General features: G+C 41.3%; 2 protein-coding genes across 2 annotated transcripts in view; one reads left to right on the top strand and one right to left on the bottom strand.

Annotated features, from left to right (window-relative positions):
- msraa (methionine sulfoxide reductase Aa) overlaps positions 1-2892 on the top strand; it is an 89625-nt gene extending 86733 nt beyond the window's left edge. Inside the window, exon 6 of the mRNA XM_080452950.1 lies at positions 2120-2892. Within this exon, the coding sequence (XP_080309076.1) occupies positions 2120-2284 (165 nt within the window). The 3' untranslated portion in view covers positions 2285-2892. The remainder of the gene's footprint in view (positions 1-2119) is intronic.
- A 12227-nt stretch (positions 2893-15119) lies between these two features.
- On the bottom strand, positions 15120-19817 carry LOC308103406 (12-(S)-hydroxy-5,8,10,14-eicosatetraenoic acid receptor-like). The gene is made up of 3 exons (XM_080453364.1): positions 19364-19817; positions 17361-17760; positions 15120-15680 (listed from the first exon to the last, which is right to left on the bottom strand). The coding sequence occupies exons 1-3, from the start codon at positions 19498-19500 to the stop codon at positions 15180-15182; spliced, it is 1038 nt and encodes a 345-aa protein (XP_080309490.1). The 5' UTR covers positions 19501-19817; the 3' UTR covers positions 15120-15179.
- Between the last annotated feature and the right edge of the window lie 338 nt (positions 19818-20155).

Below are 20155 nucleotides of genomic sequence, written 5' to 3'. Positions count from 1 at the left end.
GTATGAGCCAACATTATGGTTATGGCAGAAGGCAGAGTAACCCCATAAAGTCAACCATCATTATTCAGCATGGGAGACCAGCTTGAAGGTGTGTGTGTGTGTGTGTGTGTGTGTGTGTGTGTGTGTGTGTGTGTGTGTGTGTGTGTGTGTGTGTGTGTGTGTGTGTGTGTGTGTGTGTGTGTGTGTGTGTGTGTGTGTGTGTGTGTGTGTGTGTGTGTGTGTGTGTGTGTGTTCTAAGGCACACATGTGTGCCTTAAAACAGTTCCACAGGTATGGTGGAACTGTCTGTAAAAAAGTGGCACACACTCACTCACACACACACACACACACACACACACACACACACACACACACACACACACACACACACACACACACACACACACACACACACACACACACACACACACACACACACACACACACACACACACACACACACACACACACACACTCCTAAAGAGCATTCATGCGCACACTTCTGGGGTATGTGTACTGACATCTGTCATACCCCTGTCCATGTGGGCAGACAGGGTACTAATGACCTGTATATGTGTGGTGGCTGGAAGGCAACACAGTGAACTTGTCATACATTCAGTTTAGGCCTCCTGATGATATAAGACTAGAGAGTGTTCTGACTGCTCAATTAATATTTTTGAGATACAAACATCACCAAAGACATTTTAGAATAGAATAAAATAGAATCTGTATTGCTCAGACAGATAGAAAAGCTGAATAAACAACACAACAATAAACACACAATAGAACTCCCAATACAAACGACCACATTCTGTACATTTTCCAGTTCATTATTGCTCACATGTACAGTAGCACCATTCTTGCTGGAGAATCCAGAATCCAGAATAGAAGATTGCAGGCAGATTGCAGGAAGCTATGCCTAGTCCCGTTCATGGTGGCAGGTAGGCATGTGGAGGGGAAAGCCAAGAACTGTCTCTGCCTATAAGTCACCACCTGGATTTGAACCCAGGTCTCCAGCATGAGATTTACTCTCAGCCAAAAGTGTAGAGAGATTGGTACGCCAAGGGAGATTATTAGGCTTACTGGTCTACAGGCAGAGCTACTCTGATACATTCACTTCCGTTGACCTCGCCCCCCTTACGGGGAATATCCAATCCGGACAAGACCCCAATGTAACCACCTGAAATCAAACCCTGGTCTCCCATGTGTGAATCCAAACAGCTACCACCCAGTCAAAAGAACTCCACCTTAAAGGGAAATATGTGTGCTTAGTGGAGATATTGGTGCCTTCCCAATCTGGGAACCCATCGCCAAATGAAAAGGAAAAACAGCGCCCTCTGCTCTCACTTGGCTCTGGGCGGAAGTCGACGTAGCACACGTGCGCAAGGAAACCGGGGTTTTGGTCTGCCTTCAGCCTTTCACTTCCGGTGGTCCGACTATGTTTTCATTCCCACTAACAATATTTCTACACGGAACACTAACACCACTTCTCCCAGAGAACATGCATCGTTTTGGTTATAAGCCCACTTGTTTCTATGATGAAAGAGCAAGTTAAAATTTGAATATCTTTCCGTGGTTTTGTCTGCTCCGAGGACGCTATTGTTAAATGAGTTTTGGTTTGTTTCTAGTGGGGAAGGATCGGCGGACACGTAAATCCCGCCCACTACATTTGATTGGGTAAAGCGCGGCCTGCTTCCTGATCTGAAGGCACGCCCACTTGTAGGCCAGTGCGTACGCGATATGACGAACCCCCCCGACAGATTCAAACGCAGAGCAGAATCTGTTCTTGAGAGATTAGTGCCTTCCTAACATAATGGGTTCGAGACTATCTCAGGACAGGTACTGCATTGCATGTCATCCCCTTCTTTTACCCTCTTTTTATGGACATTGTCCATTTTCCTGGCTTATAACAAGGCATTGATCCCGAATTCACTTTACAACAGAGGGCTCTGCTTTGACGTTTCCATTGTAGCCAGAACTCATTACACAAATCAAGTAAAATGTATGGTTATGTCTCCACCAGCGGACAGCCGTGGGTGGAGAAATGAGAGAAGTCAAGAACTCCTTGAGGGATTTTCAATTATTCATCATTAATGTTGTGTTCTGTCGTGTTGTGTTGTTTCTCTCTTTCGTCTTCCAGGTGTTAAGTGAGGAAGGCTTTGGTCAAATTACTACAGAGATTGCCGAGGGCCAGCCATTTTACTACGCAGAGGACTACCACCAGCAGTACCTCAGCAAAAACCCCAATGGATACTGCGGCCTGGGAGGCACCGGAGTCTCCTGTCCAATAGGACTCAAGAAGTAACCAGTGGGAGCCTCCCAACCAGTGGGAGCCAGTAACCCCTCTGTTCAGTAAGGACAATGATGAAGAACTGATGGGTTGGTTTTCAGTCATTATGGGCGAAGACGAGCTTCGTCCAAAGTAAACTTGTGTCAGATTTTAAACCAACAAGCACGTAACTCACATATTTGATTATTAAAGGCCCCATATTTATTAGTTTTAGTCATAACTTCATTTAGTTTTTAGTCCAGTTGTCTCTAATGTCTCTTTCTGCTCTTTAACTCGTAATTTTCAGTTTCGGTAACTGTTTATCAGTCATTAACCACTTAAACCCCAGCATCCGTATTCTGGGGAAAAACTTTGCAGAAAATAGCAGATAGCAGTATAGGGTTTAAGTGGTTAATATTCATTATCTGACTGCTGATTGGCAGAGTGCGAGACTGATCAGCTGGTTATGAAATAAATCTGTTGATAAGGTCCTTTGGTTTGTGTTTTAATTTGTGTTTTATTTTGTCGTTTATTGGATACTAATTAACTAGGATTTCACAGTTGGGCCTGTTTCGTTATTTGAGAAAGTGTGTACGGTAGATGGGTTGAGATTATTAAAAGCCAATGCATTGTCAAACCAGCAACCCTGAAATCACTCCTCCATTACTGATTAAGCTTTTCAAGTACACACACGCGCGCGCACACACACACACACACACACACACACACACACACACACACACACACACACACACACACACACACACACACACACACACACACACACACACACACACACACACACACACACACACACATTGCACTGACGTGAAGGCTCATTAATGAAGCCCAGTGAAGTTTGTACAGAAGCTCAGAAATAGTGAGTTAAAAACAACCCCCCCCTACTCCTCCCCCCTTTTTTATATTTTTAATGTGATTTAAACCAATGCTGCATTCATGGAAGTGATGTTGGCATCATCATAGTCAGCATGTATAAAGAGGAGAAGCTGCACCGCACTGGATTAAATTATTAAAAATGGATTCTCGTGTTGGTTCCGGTGCCTCTGTGTGTGTGTGTGTGTGTGTGTGTGTGTGTGTGTGTGTGTGTGTGTGTGTGTGTGTGTGTGTGTGTGTGTGTGTGTGTGTGTGTGTGTGCACGTGTTTGTGCATGTGTTTGTGTACACTGCCTTTATGGCTTTTTTGGGTAGCATTTGGATGACCTCCTTTCTCAGATCTTTGCCTAAAGCCTTGTTCTGCTCCCTGACGCATCTGTCAGAGACTTGTGTGTGTGTGTGTGTGTGTGTGTGTGTGTGTCTGCGTGCGTGCTTTCATGGTGCAGCAGGGAAACACAAACAGCAGGAGAGTCCTCTGCCAAGCCCTCTGTAGCTTGGCACCCCCATTAAAGAGAGAGAGAGGGAGAGAGAGAGAGAGAGAGAGAGAGAGAGAGAGAGAAGAGAGAGAGGAGAGAGAGAGAGAGAGAGAGAGAGAGAGAGAGAGAGAGAGAGAGAGAGAGAGAGAGAGAGAGAGAGAGAGAGAGAGAGAGAGAGAGAGGGGAGGGGTGGTAAGAGTGAGGGAGAAGGATGGAGATAAACCTTCCTACAAAATGGCTGAATGCCACAGTGGATGTGTGCAGCACGTCTGGAGGCGCATGGAGGGCTAGACTGCAGCCAGTAGACCTTGGGAGGGTTTGCTCTTCCATCACCTACGGCAGTGGTTCTCAAACTTTTTCAAGTCAAGGACCCCCAAAATTATATCTATTTGGCCACGGACCCCCCATCTCAAAATATTTTGTCCCAGGGAGCCCCAGAAGCAAAGATTTGAGTTACAAATGTTGGCTTTAAAAAAAATACAAAAATAAGATTTGCGCACATTTTCACTATTTTTGAATAGCCAAAGAAAGTATACAATAATGGTCAATGTGGTTAAAATGATTGTGACGTTATATTAACTTATTTAGCTGGGGACCCCCTGGTACCCCGCCAAGGACCCCACTTTGAGAACCAATGACCTACGGTACCTACTTACTTATCGTCGCTGTTGGGCGGAAACCTTGCATATCCAAAACGGTTACTTTTCAGAAAATGGAAAACAGAACCGTGTTCTAATCGATCCAATGCATTATCATTTAGTCACAATCATTTTAGCTGGTGAAATATTTATTAATATTTATTAAATCCACAACCAGACTTAACCACTTTAACTTTCACAAAAAAAATAGACGATCTACAAGCTCACTTGTATACTGTAGGTCGGCAACTTTTGTGTGACACTGTAGTATGATGAAGTAGGGCATTAAAAAACATAAAAAGTTGAAATACTGAGATACAAGGTATCTGCCCGACAGGAATTGATTGATTGAAATTTTTATTAGGCAAAAGAACGACATGAATCCTTAAATCCTGGGTTCTAATTTATCTGAGTGTACAAATGGACCCTACGGGATTGAGTGTATCATGTCAAATGTTACTTCATGTATCATATAAGATCTCATTGCTCGACAAAAATAACTGACCCTCTTTGTTACATTCTGAAATGAATAAGGATTAACAAATGGGTCGGCTTTGGTTCATGTCAATGGATACCAAGTGACTCGAGTTTTACATTGGACAACACTGGTGTGAAGCGAAGTGAGAGAAAAAAAAACGCACAACGTAGCAATCAGTCTGGATCCCAGGCTAATCTCTGACTGTGTTTTGTGACATTTGTATTTGTCAGGTCTGAGATAAACAAAAAGTAATAAAAAATAATAGCTTTTTTTTTTGTTCAGCAGTGTATTACAAATTTCACTATCTTCTTTGTTCAAAATTGACTGAGCAGCCGTCTCCCCTCTGTATTCTTTCATTAGATGGACAGAATAGACAACAGATCAACTAACTCTTATAGAAAGTTAGAATATAAGAAGAGAGGAGATGTGCTGCAGTGCGTTCCCTAGTGTGACATGTGCTATTTGGTAGGTATCATGTAGGAATAAGTAGGGCAAGCAACAGGACATTTCCCTGAGAGTAAGGACAAAGTAACTTAAAAAAAAGGAGTTCCAAGTTAATTCCCCGATGAAGGCCAGTAGGCTGCCCTGCACATGGATGCCATGTTTTATCTTTTCGCTTTTGAATAAACACTTTTTATACTCTTGAGGCTTAGTTTGGACTTACTTTGTTAGGGAAATATCCAGTAGTTTGCCCTATTTGAAACCCATTTCAAACCACCCCTCTGCACTTGCCACCAGGCTGATTTCCCACCCTGAATCTGCTTTTGACTGCTTCTTACTCCACGGGCTAGGAAAATCATTTCGATATGTCCTCTCTGTCTGCCACCCACGCTTCCTCACCCTGGACCTGTACATTTGAACACAAATCTCCTCACAGGCTCTCATTGCGATTTTACCCGCCATCCACAAATAATTGAAGGCATCAAATGTCAAGAACCTCATCTACCACCATGACCAACGACATACTGTACTGCTGCATAACAACCCTCCACTCCGGATACATCAACCACCATATCAACAAAACCTTGGAAGCTATATTGCTTGTGGCTTTCTTCAGCCTTCTCGTGCTTGGAGTGTACATCAAACTCTACTTCCTTCTCATCCTTCTCGTCATCCGTGCTTGACAGATCAGACCATAAAAGATCAGGCCACCTTAATTTACACTATCAAACACAGTAAGACCAACCAACTCCGCAATACTAGTCCCATTTTTCCATCAGACCATTACTATCTCTAAGTACAAGTTCCTCTCCATGAGCAGATCCCAGCTTACTTCCAAAATAGATCCACTCTCATCACTGAAACCCACAATGTAGTCAACAGTAACTGGTTTCACCATCACCATAACCACTTAAACCTTCTTTATTTTGTTGACTGGAGTCCCTCAGGAGTCCCTCAGGCCAATCTACAAGCTCAAAACGCATTGGGTTGCAATTCAATGTATGTGTCTTTTAGGGGTCTCCGGCAACACCATGGAGAGACCCACCAGAGTCAAGAATCCAGAGTCAACCCCTATCTCACTCGAACCAACCCACCCACCCACCCACCCACCGACCATCAAACCAACAAACCAACCAACCACTTAAACCCGATATACTTCATTGACTGGAGTCCCCCAGGGGTGTATACTAGGCCATCTCCTTTTCCCCCTCTACACCTACGCCAAAAATAGCTGATCTAAACGCTCTCAGCGCGTTGTGATGCGTTGTGATGCGTTGTGAGCTTGCCGCGGACCAGCTATTGATCCATTTTCCATACATTCTGTACAACATCATAAAGTGCTGGAATGAACTAAGTGATATCAAATTGTTACCCAAGCCTCATCCCAACTTTATTAGATATATAAAGTACATATTAGTACATACAGTTTAGTATATAGTACAGATTATAAATCAGATTTTAACCCAGGGCTTCGAAATTGGACTTGTCTTTGTTGTGCATGTGTACTGAATAGATATAAACTGTTAACATTTTGTAAAAGAAAAGGGTCACACTCAGAAAAGGTCGGTTTACTTAATTTAATAATCCATCATATGCCATACACATTTTTTTTTGTCGGCCTGGCTTCCATCAGTGTTGAAGGCCGGACACTGATGAAGGCCGGACGGCCGAAAACGTTTTATAGGGCATATGATGGACTATTAAATTAAGTAAACGGATGTTTTCTGAGTGTGACCCTTTTCTCTTTTATAAATGTTAACAGTTTATTAGGACAATGCGGTCAGAGCACAGTGGAATACAAACACACTGAATGGATAAACTGCCATCATTTATGACATAAGATATGACATGTTGTTGCTCCCTGTTTGTCTCTCAATCCACTATCTGTTACAAGCAAATGGCAATGTATTGAAGATTCTCAAAAAATACACACTCCGGTGTGTAGGTATGTCCTTCTCTTCTCCCCAGCACCTCTCGGTTCATCTTCTACTCACTGGTATTTCTCCCTGTCTCTCTATCTTTATCTATCTCTGCACAGTACTTGTTCTTGTGTTTGCAGGTGGATTTCCCATTCCTCACTCACCCCTTACAAGCAACATTTACTGTTGTCTCCTCTCCTCAATACACAAGAACAAAAGGAATAACTATGAATGATGATTGTATTTTCATGGTACCACTTTGAAAATAAAGTTACAATTATTTTGTACTGCTACTAAGCATTGATGTCTGAGGATGCATGCATGGATGGATTGTCAGTGACCTAAAATGAATTATGGACTGGGGGGTGGGGGGTTCTCAATAGAAAAAATGATCATGGCAGAGATATTCCCGTTCATTGTTGTAAATCTTCATATACTGTAACAAACTGCCATGTCGTCTTTAACTTCATAGAGACACGATTAGATCTCTTTTATCGATCGCCCATAAAAACCTAATTTCTTCATTGAAGACTGATCCTGTATCTGTCATTGGGTTGTTGCATACCTAGTCTTACTAAGGTTATACAATTGGTGAGTATATTCTGCCATCTTGTGGTTGGCGTCAAGGAAAGCTACATGTAGGCCAATCATGTCATAAGTTGACATTGTAGTTGCAGTAACGATAGTTCTTGATTTTCACAGGATTTTCATTTTGTTATGGGTGAATTTTGGAGTTAACACACCCTGCATGTTTTCCCCTCCACCACCACTGCCTAACAAACACGGTCTTTCTTTCTTCGACTCTCTTCATAGGCAAGTACTTTCTGTCATCCTTTTTTTTTGTATGGTAAATTGCACCATTGCTTTATTATTATTATTTTCATACTGGACACTATAGGCATACAAAAAAAGTTTATCAATATTTTTTAACATGATTGTAACATGATGTAAACCATTGCCCATGTTCACAATGGCCTTTGTCATTGATCTCTTTCCATAGCTCAATCCTCTGACACCCAACTAACCAATGAGCGCGACAATCGGCAGAGCTGTGATTGGTATAACAATCAGCAGACTGACACCTATTAGGCCTACAGATGAGGCGTGTATGACTCCTGTGATCTGCATGAACTAACTTGATGCTTCAAGTTATATTAATATGAAACAGTAATATGTACTTTTTTACTCCATTTCTTACAGTAACTTTTCACACATTTCCATTACTCAAGTAAGTAATAATATTACATAACTGGCCCAACACTGGTTAATGGTCATTCCATTTGCAATTCAGTGCTCCTTCTCTGGACCCAGTAGATGGCAGCAGAACACCACATCACAAATGCTAGGGCAGGGATCCTCATGTAGAGCGCTAACAGGGATGATGTGTTTTTGCAGGCCAGCCTGGAAGTTACCTCCACCATGTATTCCCACTGCAGATGGGAAATGGAATTTTTGTAGTTGGTTTCGGATAAATTAAGAAAATAAGTTGAAAAACAAAGGCTTATGATCACAGGTTTTGTTTGTATCTCCACAAATAAACAAGACTTTTTGACCATTTTTAAACCACACACAAATTTAATATACGCTTAAAGGTAGGGTAAGTGATATTTTTGGGTTAAAACAAAAAGTATTTTTTTTAAAGGTTAAAGCACTATATTCTGATAGTAATCATTGCTATAGAGTGTTTGTTCAGTAACAGGAGTCTCTCCGTCTCTCCAGCTTTAATAAACAGAAAATACATATTTTGGTAGGTGTCAAAATCTCAGCCAATCAGGAGAAAGTACCAATTTTTAAGCTTCATTTTTATAGTGTTCCAGTTCAAATTTTGCCTGCTCATTTCTTAGTGTCATCACTTCCAATTTCACTTGTTTAATCTATATCCTGATTGAGTTCTCTATCCTGATTGGATAAAATTGGAAATTAAACTGAAACTGAAACGAAAATGAATTTTCTGTTTTATGAAGAGCTGGAGAGACATGGAGACTCCTTATATGGACAGGACACTCTATAGTAACGAGCACTATCAGAACATAGACCCATTTTGCAATTATTTGAATAATTGCAAATCACTTACCCTACCTTTAATAAAGAACATCATAACTGCAGAATTCACCGCTTTTATATTCACAGGTGTAATTTATGTTGTGTAACCCCTTTTGTTTAAATTAACCACAGCCTTTATTTTCAGCATAAACCACTATGGGACAATACTATTGAAAATCTGTCAAGGGAACTGTTACAGGGTCTAGATCGATGAGATAGGCCATCGACTAGTCATGTATTTAACCGAATGTATCACTATGGTGATGACTGTAATTTTTGACACGGGATTCTGAATACACGCTGAATGCCAGTACTGTTTCTGTATGTTAGTAACACTCAAATAAAGACAGACACAGTACTGGCATTCAGCGTGTATTCATGATATTTTAGGACTACAAACTGTACCACTATTATCACCTGGCAGCAGATTCCAGGTCACCTATATCAGGACCCCTGGGATCGGCAGTAGACGCAGAAGTTGGAGAGGGTTCTACAGGAGCAGAGTATAGATCACTGGCCGTATTTGGGATAGGTGAGTACTGCAGAAAGTTTACAAAAGCACACACATCCAAACGATAAACTCCGGATACTGGACAGAAGAATAAGAAATAGAATCTGCATACTGGTCTATGCTCCCATAAACATTTATTGACCTGGCCTACTAGGTGTTTGAAGGTATGTTTATTTTTCTAAGGAGAAGCTTGCTGCTCATAACAATCAAGTGCTACAGAGTAACTAATTAAGCATTAATATCATAATGCGAACAAGTAACCAATACATATGCATAGAATAATTAGCATCTATCAAAACTTAGAAAACACGTTTTAATTTTGACAGCAGTGTCACTTTTCCTTTTGACTTCGGTTGAATGTGGCCTGTGATTGGTGTGCAGCTACAACACGACTCGTTGCGTCGTGCTATTTTCTGTGAAAGCTTTCCCCACAATAACAGAAAACAGAAAACAGAAAATACACTAGTATTGAGCCCTGAGGGACTCCAGTTACCCATATGGGGTTTAAGTGGTTAAAGGGACTTTTTATTCATAGTGTCCTTGATTCCATGGAGTTTCTTGAGTCTGTCTGTTCATTACCTATATGTTTTGTTTTTATCTGAATTCCTAAAAAGCCCATGTCAATGTGCTAGCAGTGTCATTTTTATGCATGTTTTCCTCGGTATCCCTTAATGTAAAGGCTTTATGTCAAGCCTTTTCTATATATATTTTTTTTTTCATATTTCACTGAGCTGCATGAAATACGAAAGTGTTCCCCTGATGACTATTAACCCTTATCATCTCTAATGTAATTTACCGTTTATTCAGGACAATTTATAGTTTGGAGATTATGTGCAGCCCATTGAGACAGCCGTGTTTTCCCATGGTCTAGACATCTCAGCGATGTTTTCCATCTTTTTTGTCCCTCAAAACTTTACTTTGTTAACCTTTCAAGTAAGAAGTCAAACTTTATTGTTGTGCTGACGAAACTGTAACCCTGAATCACATTCAAACAGTGTTGTCAACTACAGTAGTTACACTAACATCTAAATAAAATAAAAACGATTCTTCAATTAGCTGATTAACCCAAAGAGAAGTGGGTAGAGCAACTGCATTGTGTAAGACCAGGTGTTGTTTCAGGTGAATGTTTAATGTTTTGCACTGCAAAAATGTATAAATCATCACTTTCAAAACACTAGCAAATAGTTTGGGTGGAAACTAGCATCTTTGATCCTCATGTTGGCCCATTATTTATTTTTCAGCTTTTTACAGATTATGAAAGTACAGATGATGTGTCATACATTGAAATCTGGAAATATTTGAAGAAGATATGCTTATTTGAATGTTGCCCTCATGTCTGTGACGTTTTTCCACACTTCTGACAGCTAATGGGTGTGAGCAATATCTTGTTAGCTCCACCCCTAACCCATGGGCGGAACAGAAACCACAATTAAGGATTATTCCATAGAGACACACAGGGACTACAAATTTCACGCCCACTTTTGAGACAGCGCCGCTACTCGAGGTCCGTTAGAACGATGAACTGCAGCTGCCAATGCATTCCCTATGGGAGGATATGAAAGTTAGCCTACTTTTAAAATTATCCTGCATTAACTGAAGACGATATTGATTTAAATAAAAATATGTTTCCAAATGTATGGAGTGTCTTTGTCAACATATCTTCTTGTTTTCTTAATAGTTGATGTGTTTCACATTTAATTTGCCACTTTAACGAGTTACCCATAATGCTAACACAGCAGAGGGTAGACAGCAGACAGACAAGTTATCGCATTTCAGTGACATCACTGTCTTTACGAGCGCCGAGCGCCGACCAGTGGCGTACCCACTGTAGAGGCAGGAGAGGCGGTCGCCTGCCCAACTAAGATCTCGCCTCCCCTAAAAAAAAAAATAACCCGAAAATGTGTCATTGCGTGCTTAATGTCCTCAAAGTCACGCATCCAACAAGCTTTGAACTGAGCAGATTGGACCTTCTGTTCCAGAGATAATGGCCAAAACCTATTGAAAACGGCCACTTTCGGCAGTTTTCTGGGTATCAAGGGATGCGTCCGTGACGTATATACCATGCGACCACTTAAACTCTGGATCTCCGATGCTAACGGTTTTGACATTCTGATGGAGTATATTATAGTATATTGTGGGTAGTATATCGAGATGAAAGATATGGGACATTAAAAAGGACAAATTAAACAAATGGGACAGATTATTAGAACACAAAAAAAATCGCTACAGCCTCAGTAGTTAACCAGTGAAATGACGGTATTTTACAATGCCTCTCATAGAGATTGCATTGAGAGCTGCAGTTCATTGTTCTAACGGACCCGAGTGTCAAAAGTGGGCGTGGATTTGTAGGCCTTCCGCTTCCGGCCGTGTGTCTCTATGGGATATCCACACCCGCCACACCCCCATCTTCTTTACCAAGCAATTCCTACCTGAAATTACCTCCATATTTTTATCTTAAATCCCATTGACTGCATTCATTCCCTACCACATTGACATGCAGGATGTGTTGTTCTGTATGCCCTTTAACCAGAACCCTGGTGTCCCAAAATCATTCACATATTTTCGAAAATCTTTCAAAAAAAATTACGTCAAGATGAAATGCATTGGCTTGTAGATCTTAGAGCTTGAAGATGTTCAAATAGCCATAGTATAAATTAGGGCTAATAGTGGTTATACCTTGCTATATTCACATTAGATGCAGATGTTATTCAATATGTTTTGCATTATTAACAGAGATGCCTTGTCAGATATAGATACCAGATAATCCATGCTTGATCTCACTTGAAGTATTCTATTGAAATGTTTTAAGCCTCCTAAAAGTTAAGTAAATCATTATGTATTTAAATAAGAAAATGAAATGTATTTTTGAAGGACTTGATGAGAAAATAAGTTGTTTTAAAGAGAGTTAGATAGTAGATTAGAACTGCACAGATATTTGCACTAGTTCAGAACAGTGGGTTGCGCACATCCAGTTCGTTGCTGGTGCTGGACACAGAGTGACAGTTCAAAAGAATACTGTAAATGTCCGCACAACAGCATTGCTCCTACTGTAAGTGTTTAGTTTACTTCAAATCACAGAAAAAATTACATGGTACAACGTTTTGGCCACAGTTGGCCTTCATCAGGTAATGAACTGGCCAACGTGGTACCATGTATTTTTTGTTTTAAAGTAAACTTAACACTTAGGAGCAAATGCTGCAGACTTTTATTCTTTTGAACAGATATTTAAACTGATATTATTTTGTTGAAAATATTTAAACTCTCAGCAAGCAGATAAAAACAGATGTGAACACGCAAGTGCAAAATAGACGTTCATTGCCTCATAACGCTGCTGGATTTCCAAAAATGCAGCTCTCCCATTGTAAACAATTAAAACATACGCTCTGCTCAGGAAAAACGTCTTGGTGGACACAGCCTCTTAAGCTAAAAAGAGGCCTACATCATTGACCTTTTACTGCAGCTTTCATAAGAAATCAGCTGTCTTAAAGGGATACTTCACTTTCGGCGGGGGGAAACATTTAAAAAATATATTAAAAATAAATGAAAAAAGTAATGGAAAATTCATGGCCCCCTCACGCATTAGAGTGTCCTACTAATGTGTGAGGGGGCCTTTATTTTGCCATAACTTCTTTCATTTTTTTTAATATATATTTTTAATGTTTATTTTATGTGAAAGTGAAGTATCCCTTTAACTCCTCCTAAACTGATTTAAGACCAAACTAGAAAAAGTGCTCCTCGGAGCACAGGTCTCCGCCAGGTCAGGTAGGTTATTGTGGGTCAGCAGTGTTCGTAATTCGCCAATCAGGATGGAATATGAAAAATCGGATGGAACCATCTTAATCACTTGACTATAGAGATAATGCATACCGATTTGCATGATGTTTGGACACAATTTGTAGGAGTAATATAAAAAAGAAAAGTGTTGCAAAAACCGGCCTCCTGGTGGCGCTATAATAGGGCCATGTTAAAAGGGTGGCATTTGTTCCTCACCGTAGCGCTAATGTGCGTGCAAAGTTTCTCCGCAATCGGACGCTGCGTTCATTTGCGGCATTTTGTTGAAAACGGGCCACTCCTGCAAACTATAGATGTCAATCTTATATAGCCAATCAGGATGGAATAAGAAAAATAAAACAGATCCGTCTTGATCACATGACTATAGAGATCATGTGTACCGATTTGCGTGAAATTTGTATAAAATCTGAAGGCTTAATATCAAAACATGTGTTTTACATTAGTCGTCCTCCTGGTGGCGCTATAAAAGGCAGATGTGAAAAATGCAGGGCAAAGGTTTTTCCTTGGCCTCTAGAGAGTGTGCATACAACATTTTACACAGATTGGTGCAGTTATAGGTAAAAACACAAATCAGCCTGTATAGCGCCACCATGAGGCTGATTTGAAAAGTTTCAAGTGACATTTCTTCCTCGGTCTAGTGGGGATGTGCGTGCAAAATTTCACCGAAATTGCACGCTGTGTCCATGATTTGAGGCATTTTGTTCAAAACGGAGCGCACCTGCTAACTTTTTTTTAAAAGCAATTTTTAGCCAATCAAGATGGATCTGAAAGAACTGTTTTGTTTAATGACTATAGAGATACTGTGTACCGCTTTGTGGGATTTTTGGACAAAATCTGTAGGAGTACTGTCAAAAGATTAGTTTTGCACAAATCGGCCTCCTGGTGGCGCTATAGAAGGCCCATGTGTAAAATTTGGGGCAGAGGTTCTGCTCTGGCATCCAGGGAGTGTGTGTGCACAAGCCAACGGTGCCGGAGATTATCTGAACACAGACAGAATGACACACGGATACACGGACGGACGGACAGGGGGCAAAACATACCCTCGCCATGCCTTTCGGCCTGGCGGAGACAATTAATTGTACAGTGCAGATCATACCAGGCCCCAGGGCCAAGTCATATCTGAATAAAGTGGAACACACTAGATATCTATAGTAGGACTAGACAGGTGCCCGTTGGACACTGGCCCATATGGTTGGACTTATGCCCATATGGAGATTTCTGTATCTGTCTGTGTCCCTTTTATGCCCATATATGGAGTTCCGTGTTAGGCATGACTAAATATGGAGTCTAGGCCAGTCTATGATGTCATATTGATGATAAGGGTACTCCATCCATATATGGGGATTTTCTGTTTTTCGATTTTTTGGAGATCCACTGATCGGACCGACTTCCCACTCAGCACATCACGCTCTCAAGTCGTCAGCAATATTTATATATCAGCAAAATACCATATATCAGCATGCCCATATATGGGCATAGCCGTTGGTTCGGTGGTTCTGAACAACCAAATCTCCATATATGCCTATATATGGGCGGTCCCTGACAACCAGGAGTTTGAAATCGTTTGGTCGGACGGTTCTCAAGATACGTGTCGTGTACTACAAACGTACAGACACAGGACATACAGACAGACGGACAGAGATTTTGTAGCATTTATTGTAAGATGGAAGATGCTAGGATGGCAAGCAGCTGCCCGGTGAAGAAAGAAAAAGTATTACAACTAGCAAAAAATTTAAAGAATCACTCATTGTCCATCATCGGCACGCTGGCTGGTGAACTGATGACTGATGACTGTCGTCGAGTCATTGAGGTAGCGGTTGTTGTCATGGATCCAGAGAGAAAATCAACACTAAGCTTCCTGCGTATGACGGTGGGGCAGAAGGTGGACAGCCAGGCGTCTTTAAAGCCAGTGTAGCAGAAGCAGTAGACCAGCGGGTCCAGCAGGCAGTCAATGTACGATAGCACCATGAATCCGTCATACACCTGCACCACCACGTCCTCCACCGCCTGGCGATTCTGCACCTCCTGCATTCCCAGACGCACAAACAGCAGCGCCATCCTGGCCAGCGTGCACGGCAGGAAGCACACAGAGAAGACCAGGATGACAGAGATGACCAGCCACACGGCCCGCTTCAACTTGGTCTTGTCCCCGACTGTCTTCATCCTCAGGCGGTTGACGATGCGCACCGTGCAATAGATGAGGATGAAGAACGGGATGAGGATCTGCGTGAAGAAGACCACCTGAAAATAAAAATAAAACACGGCCAAAAATATTCAGATGTGGACGTATTAACAACATTTGGGCATAGATTTTTACTTTTATTATTTTTGCAATAAATTTAGAGGTAATGCCAATTAGCACCCCCCACACATTTCTGTGTAATTCTGCTGTTGTACCCGTGGGAAAGACCCCCCACCACTCCCATGGCTTCCCTCCCCTGAACACGCCCAGTTGTGTTTGTAATGGATGGAAATTGCAACAACTCTCTGTATACTAGTAATAGTGAATATGTAATAGTTAGTACATAATATTGAAAATGTAGTATACTGTATCTCATTAATTAAATAAATAAATGCAGTGAGAGAGGACATGCAGGTGGCAAGAGTCCCAGAGGAAGACGCAGGAAAAAAAAACAGATGCAAACAGATGATCTGCTGTGGCAAGTCAACCCCGATAGGAATTATCCGTTTTTGAATATGTAAGAGACATGGACATAGTGGCAGCGGTGGCCTAGTGGTTAGAGGGGCGGCCTTGATACCGGAAGGTCCCTAGTTCGATTCCCCAATTCATCACATCAATCATGAATCACCTCTGAATAGCCCTTGAGCAAGGCTTCCATGCAGGGCCTGGCTGTAAATAAGTGTTAACTTAGTCCAACACCCTGGGTAAACAACAAACTTTGCTTTGCTTTGCTTTGCTTTGCTTTGGGCAAGGTTTGAGTAGTTGTGAGAATTAGCTGTAAAGTTGCATCAACCACAAGCAAGTGAATATTATGCAACTCTCCCACATTGGAGAAGTCGTGACATAACAAAACACCATGTTGCATTATCTGGTCTTTAAAGTGCAAACCACCAAGGCTGCTTCCACAAACCTTGACACGCTATTAGCGTTGGCAACGGGGAACATATTTGTTCCTGTTATTAAAATAAGACAGTTGTATAGCTGATCAGGGGATTGCAGACAGTGGTGGACAGTAATGAAGTACATTTACGTGAGTACTGTACTTAAATAAATATTTTGAGTGAAGTATCTGTACTTCACTTGAGTATTCGTTTTTACGGAAGCTTATGACTTTCACTCCACTACATTTCAAAGACAAATATTGTACTTTGACTCCACTAGGAAGGGACCCCTACTTAGGTCCAGTTCACACCAATAATTCACAATACAACACAAATGTTGCAATACCTGTACCTTGAGGGTGCAGTTTTGCAATTCTATTGCAAGTGGTTGCAAGTTGTTGCAAGTGGTTCTAGTCTGGGGGCAATGATGTCCTAAAGGTTAGAGGGGCGAGTTTGTAAACAACAGATTCACGGTTCGATTCCCCGGACCGACGGAAACATCTGGGTGGGGAAGTGTACTTACCCCTCCCCTATATTCCATATGCACTATTAATTATGACATCCACAAACAACTGCAATTTAAAATTAAACAAATGCGCCTGATGGTGCAAATCTTGTCTGCACCAACATATCTCGTTCTGTCTCTTGATTTTGACCTTGATCTTTTTGATCCAAAAGTTTGTGGCTCACCCTGATGATATGGGCTGATATGATACAGTATGTGCTGGTGCATGTTTTTAAATAGAAATCCTCTGTGGATATGCCATATTATAAAAGACATATTTATAGAAGAGTACCTTGAATCCTTTATTCAAGACGAAATAAGTCAATTCAAATCAAACCAAAGCCAATCTGTACCTCTCTGAAGGTATCAGTGATAACTTGGGTGACAGTGTCATTCATGCGTCCATGGCTGTTGCAACAATCGATCAACATGGTGGGGATGGTGAGAAGTAGCAGGAGGAGCCAGATTAGGATGGAGATCTGAGGGGCCTTCCTCGTGACCCTGATGAAGTACCCCCGCCCAAGGTGGACCACCTTGAAGTAGCGGTCGAGGGACGTGACGGTCAGGAAGGCGATGCTGGCTCCTCGGTTGAGGAGCAGCATGAAGAGCATGGTCTGGCACACAGGCCTGTTGTTGCTGCGCCTCAAGCCATGCTGGTAGTGGTAGGCCTTGAATGGAAGGCACACGACGAGCAGGAAATCAGCCACCACGATGTTGAAGAGGAAGAAACTGTTGGTCTTCCAGAACTTTAACCTGAGCAGGAAATAAAAGTAGAAGTAAAATGTTACCCTTATGTATTCTGGATTGGATTTAATCAGCACTGATTTACAGTATATAACCCTTTTTGACACAATCTGGGTTCATTCATCTAAGTGTAGGCACACATCACATTCTATGCTCTGGTTACATATTACGCGTTTGTAGCCGGCAATGATAAGCTCAGGACACAGTACAGAAACATCTTAACAAAGACGTTTGTCATCCAGAGAGCATTTGATTTGATTTGATTTGATTACGGATCCTTAGCTGGTGCCATAGCAACCAGCTATTCTTCCTGGGGTCCACAAAAAAACATAAATTGTAAATACAAAATGATTAAAGTCAGGACTGATCTCGCAATACATAACAAACAAACTAACATACTGTAAATAAAAAAGAAAGGAAAAAAAACAATATAAACAAATAAATTACACAATAACTCGAGATATGACAAATGGTTAATTATGAGTAAAACTAACAAATTGGACAGCTGAAATGCCATGTTAGACACAATAAAAACAATTTATAGTGTTAAATAAGATTTAAGACTCTTTAGAATCTTATCCAAGAGAGATAATGATAATTAAAAGATTGAGACGAGACGAGGCAGTACAAGCTGTCCATTGCTGGCCCCCCTTGTGTTATTATCATGCACAGTATAACTATAAACAAACTGTCCAAAATCCAATAGAAAAAAACAGGAGCTTTACTATTCCTGACTAACTTGAACAGTACCCGTGTATTTGAAGACAACTTAATCTCAACTGTGAGTCAGGAGAGGCAAGCATGCATACAGCTCACGGCACACGGTATGCAAGAATGCATATGGCTCACGCCTCAAATACGGCCCAAATACAGCTCATGTTGTATCTTAGTGTACAACCCTGGACCAACTTTGCTGCTCTATTTTGGACAACCTGGAGCTTCCTGAGGTCACCTCTGGCAGCAGAAATAGAAATAGAAATAGTCAAAGTGACATAAAACAAAACTTAAGAATCTGACATAGAAGGGGACAAGCAACAAGAGAAGCACATTTTCTGGAAATACCAATTGCTCTTCCCATCTTTAAAACCGTGTAATTGATGATGTGGTGAGACCAAGATAGACTGGAATCCAGCATCACTTCATGCATGCTCATACAGTATGACATATGGCCAGCATCCACCACCATTTACATTAGAGTTCATTTAACTCTGGGAGTGTAGTACATGTAACCAAATGGACCCTTCCATTTGTACACTCAGTTACAAATGGATTTTACTGTGTACATTGGTTAACCACTGCACAATTTGAAACTGTTTTTTTTTCTTCATTTTTATAGCCCTCCCACACAAATTAAGACAATCTGGCCATGTCATGCAGGAGAGTTTCCACAGGCCTTCCTCTGGGCACACTAATATGCCCTAGATGTTGAATGCGGCTAAATTATGATAGTTGATATGTATATGTTGTACTGTATGTGTGTGCCCCTATGCTCCACTATATCATACCGTATGTGATTAATCTCAGACATAGTAATAATGTGTGAAGTCATTAAGGCTTTTATCCATAAAAGCTAGGTTCCTTGACACATTTCTGTTAAATGCCTTCCTCAAACCTGAAGAGGAAGACGTAGAGGACCGTGAGGTTGAGAGGCAGGCCCAGCGTGAACTCTCCAATCATCAGCCATGATAGAATCTCATATGTGACACGATTAGTGGTGTTGCAGTGGTCAGGATTCCCAGACACATTCATAGTTTTGTTTTGTTTGAATGAGCAAGTCTTTGCCAGGTGTATGCTAGTTCCACAGGCTTTGTAGTTGTAGCAGCAGCAGTTCTCAGTAGTAGTAACAGCTGGAAGACCTTTGAGCTACCTCTCACCCAGGTAGTACTTGTTCTTCAGACAGTGATTTCTCTCCTCTTCTGAACCACTGTCAAGACGTCCCAGCTTGCGCTGACAAAAAAAACTTGCAAAACATTATTGAGAAAACATGCATTGGACACAATATGTATATATACTGTGTATACAGTACATGAAAAGAAGATTGCAAATGGTTGAAAAAACAGCCCCAGCCTTTTTCTGTCAGTGTGCCTGCTCCCCTTCACACTGGATCTGGCACTGGTCTCTCACACAGAGGAGGTGTTTCAAATCATTTTAGAGGTGTGGTTTAAAGAGCGGCGCCTTATGTCTGTCTGCGATGCTGCAATGACCAAGTATGACTGACTCAAACCCTGTCATTGTGTGGCAAGTCTCTGGGAGGGCCGATAACCATCTCATGATCAGCAGCATTTGAGAGACAGAAATCTAACCTGATTCCTGCATGTTACCTCTGTCTTACAGGAAGAGTCCACTGCTCGTAATTGTTTAAACCAGGGGTAGGCAACCTTTATGATCAAATTTTTTTTTTGTA

This window comes from Gymnoscopelus braueri (assembly GCF_963280865.1).
Source record: "Gymnoscopelus braueri genome assembly, chromosome: 16".
Taxonomy (NCBI): domain Eukaryota; kingdom Metazoa; phylum Chordata; class Actinopteri; order Myctophiformes; family Myctophidae; genus Gymnoscopelus; species Gymnoscopelus braueri.
This window is presented reverse-complemented; position numbering and strand designations above follow the sequence as displayed.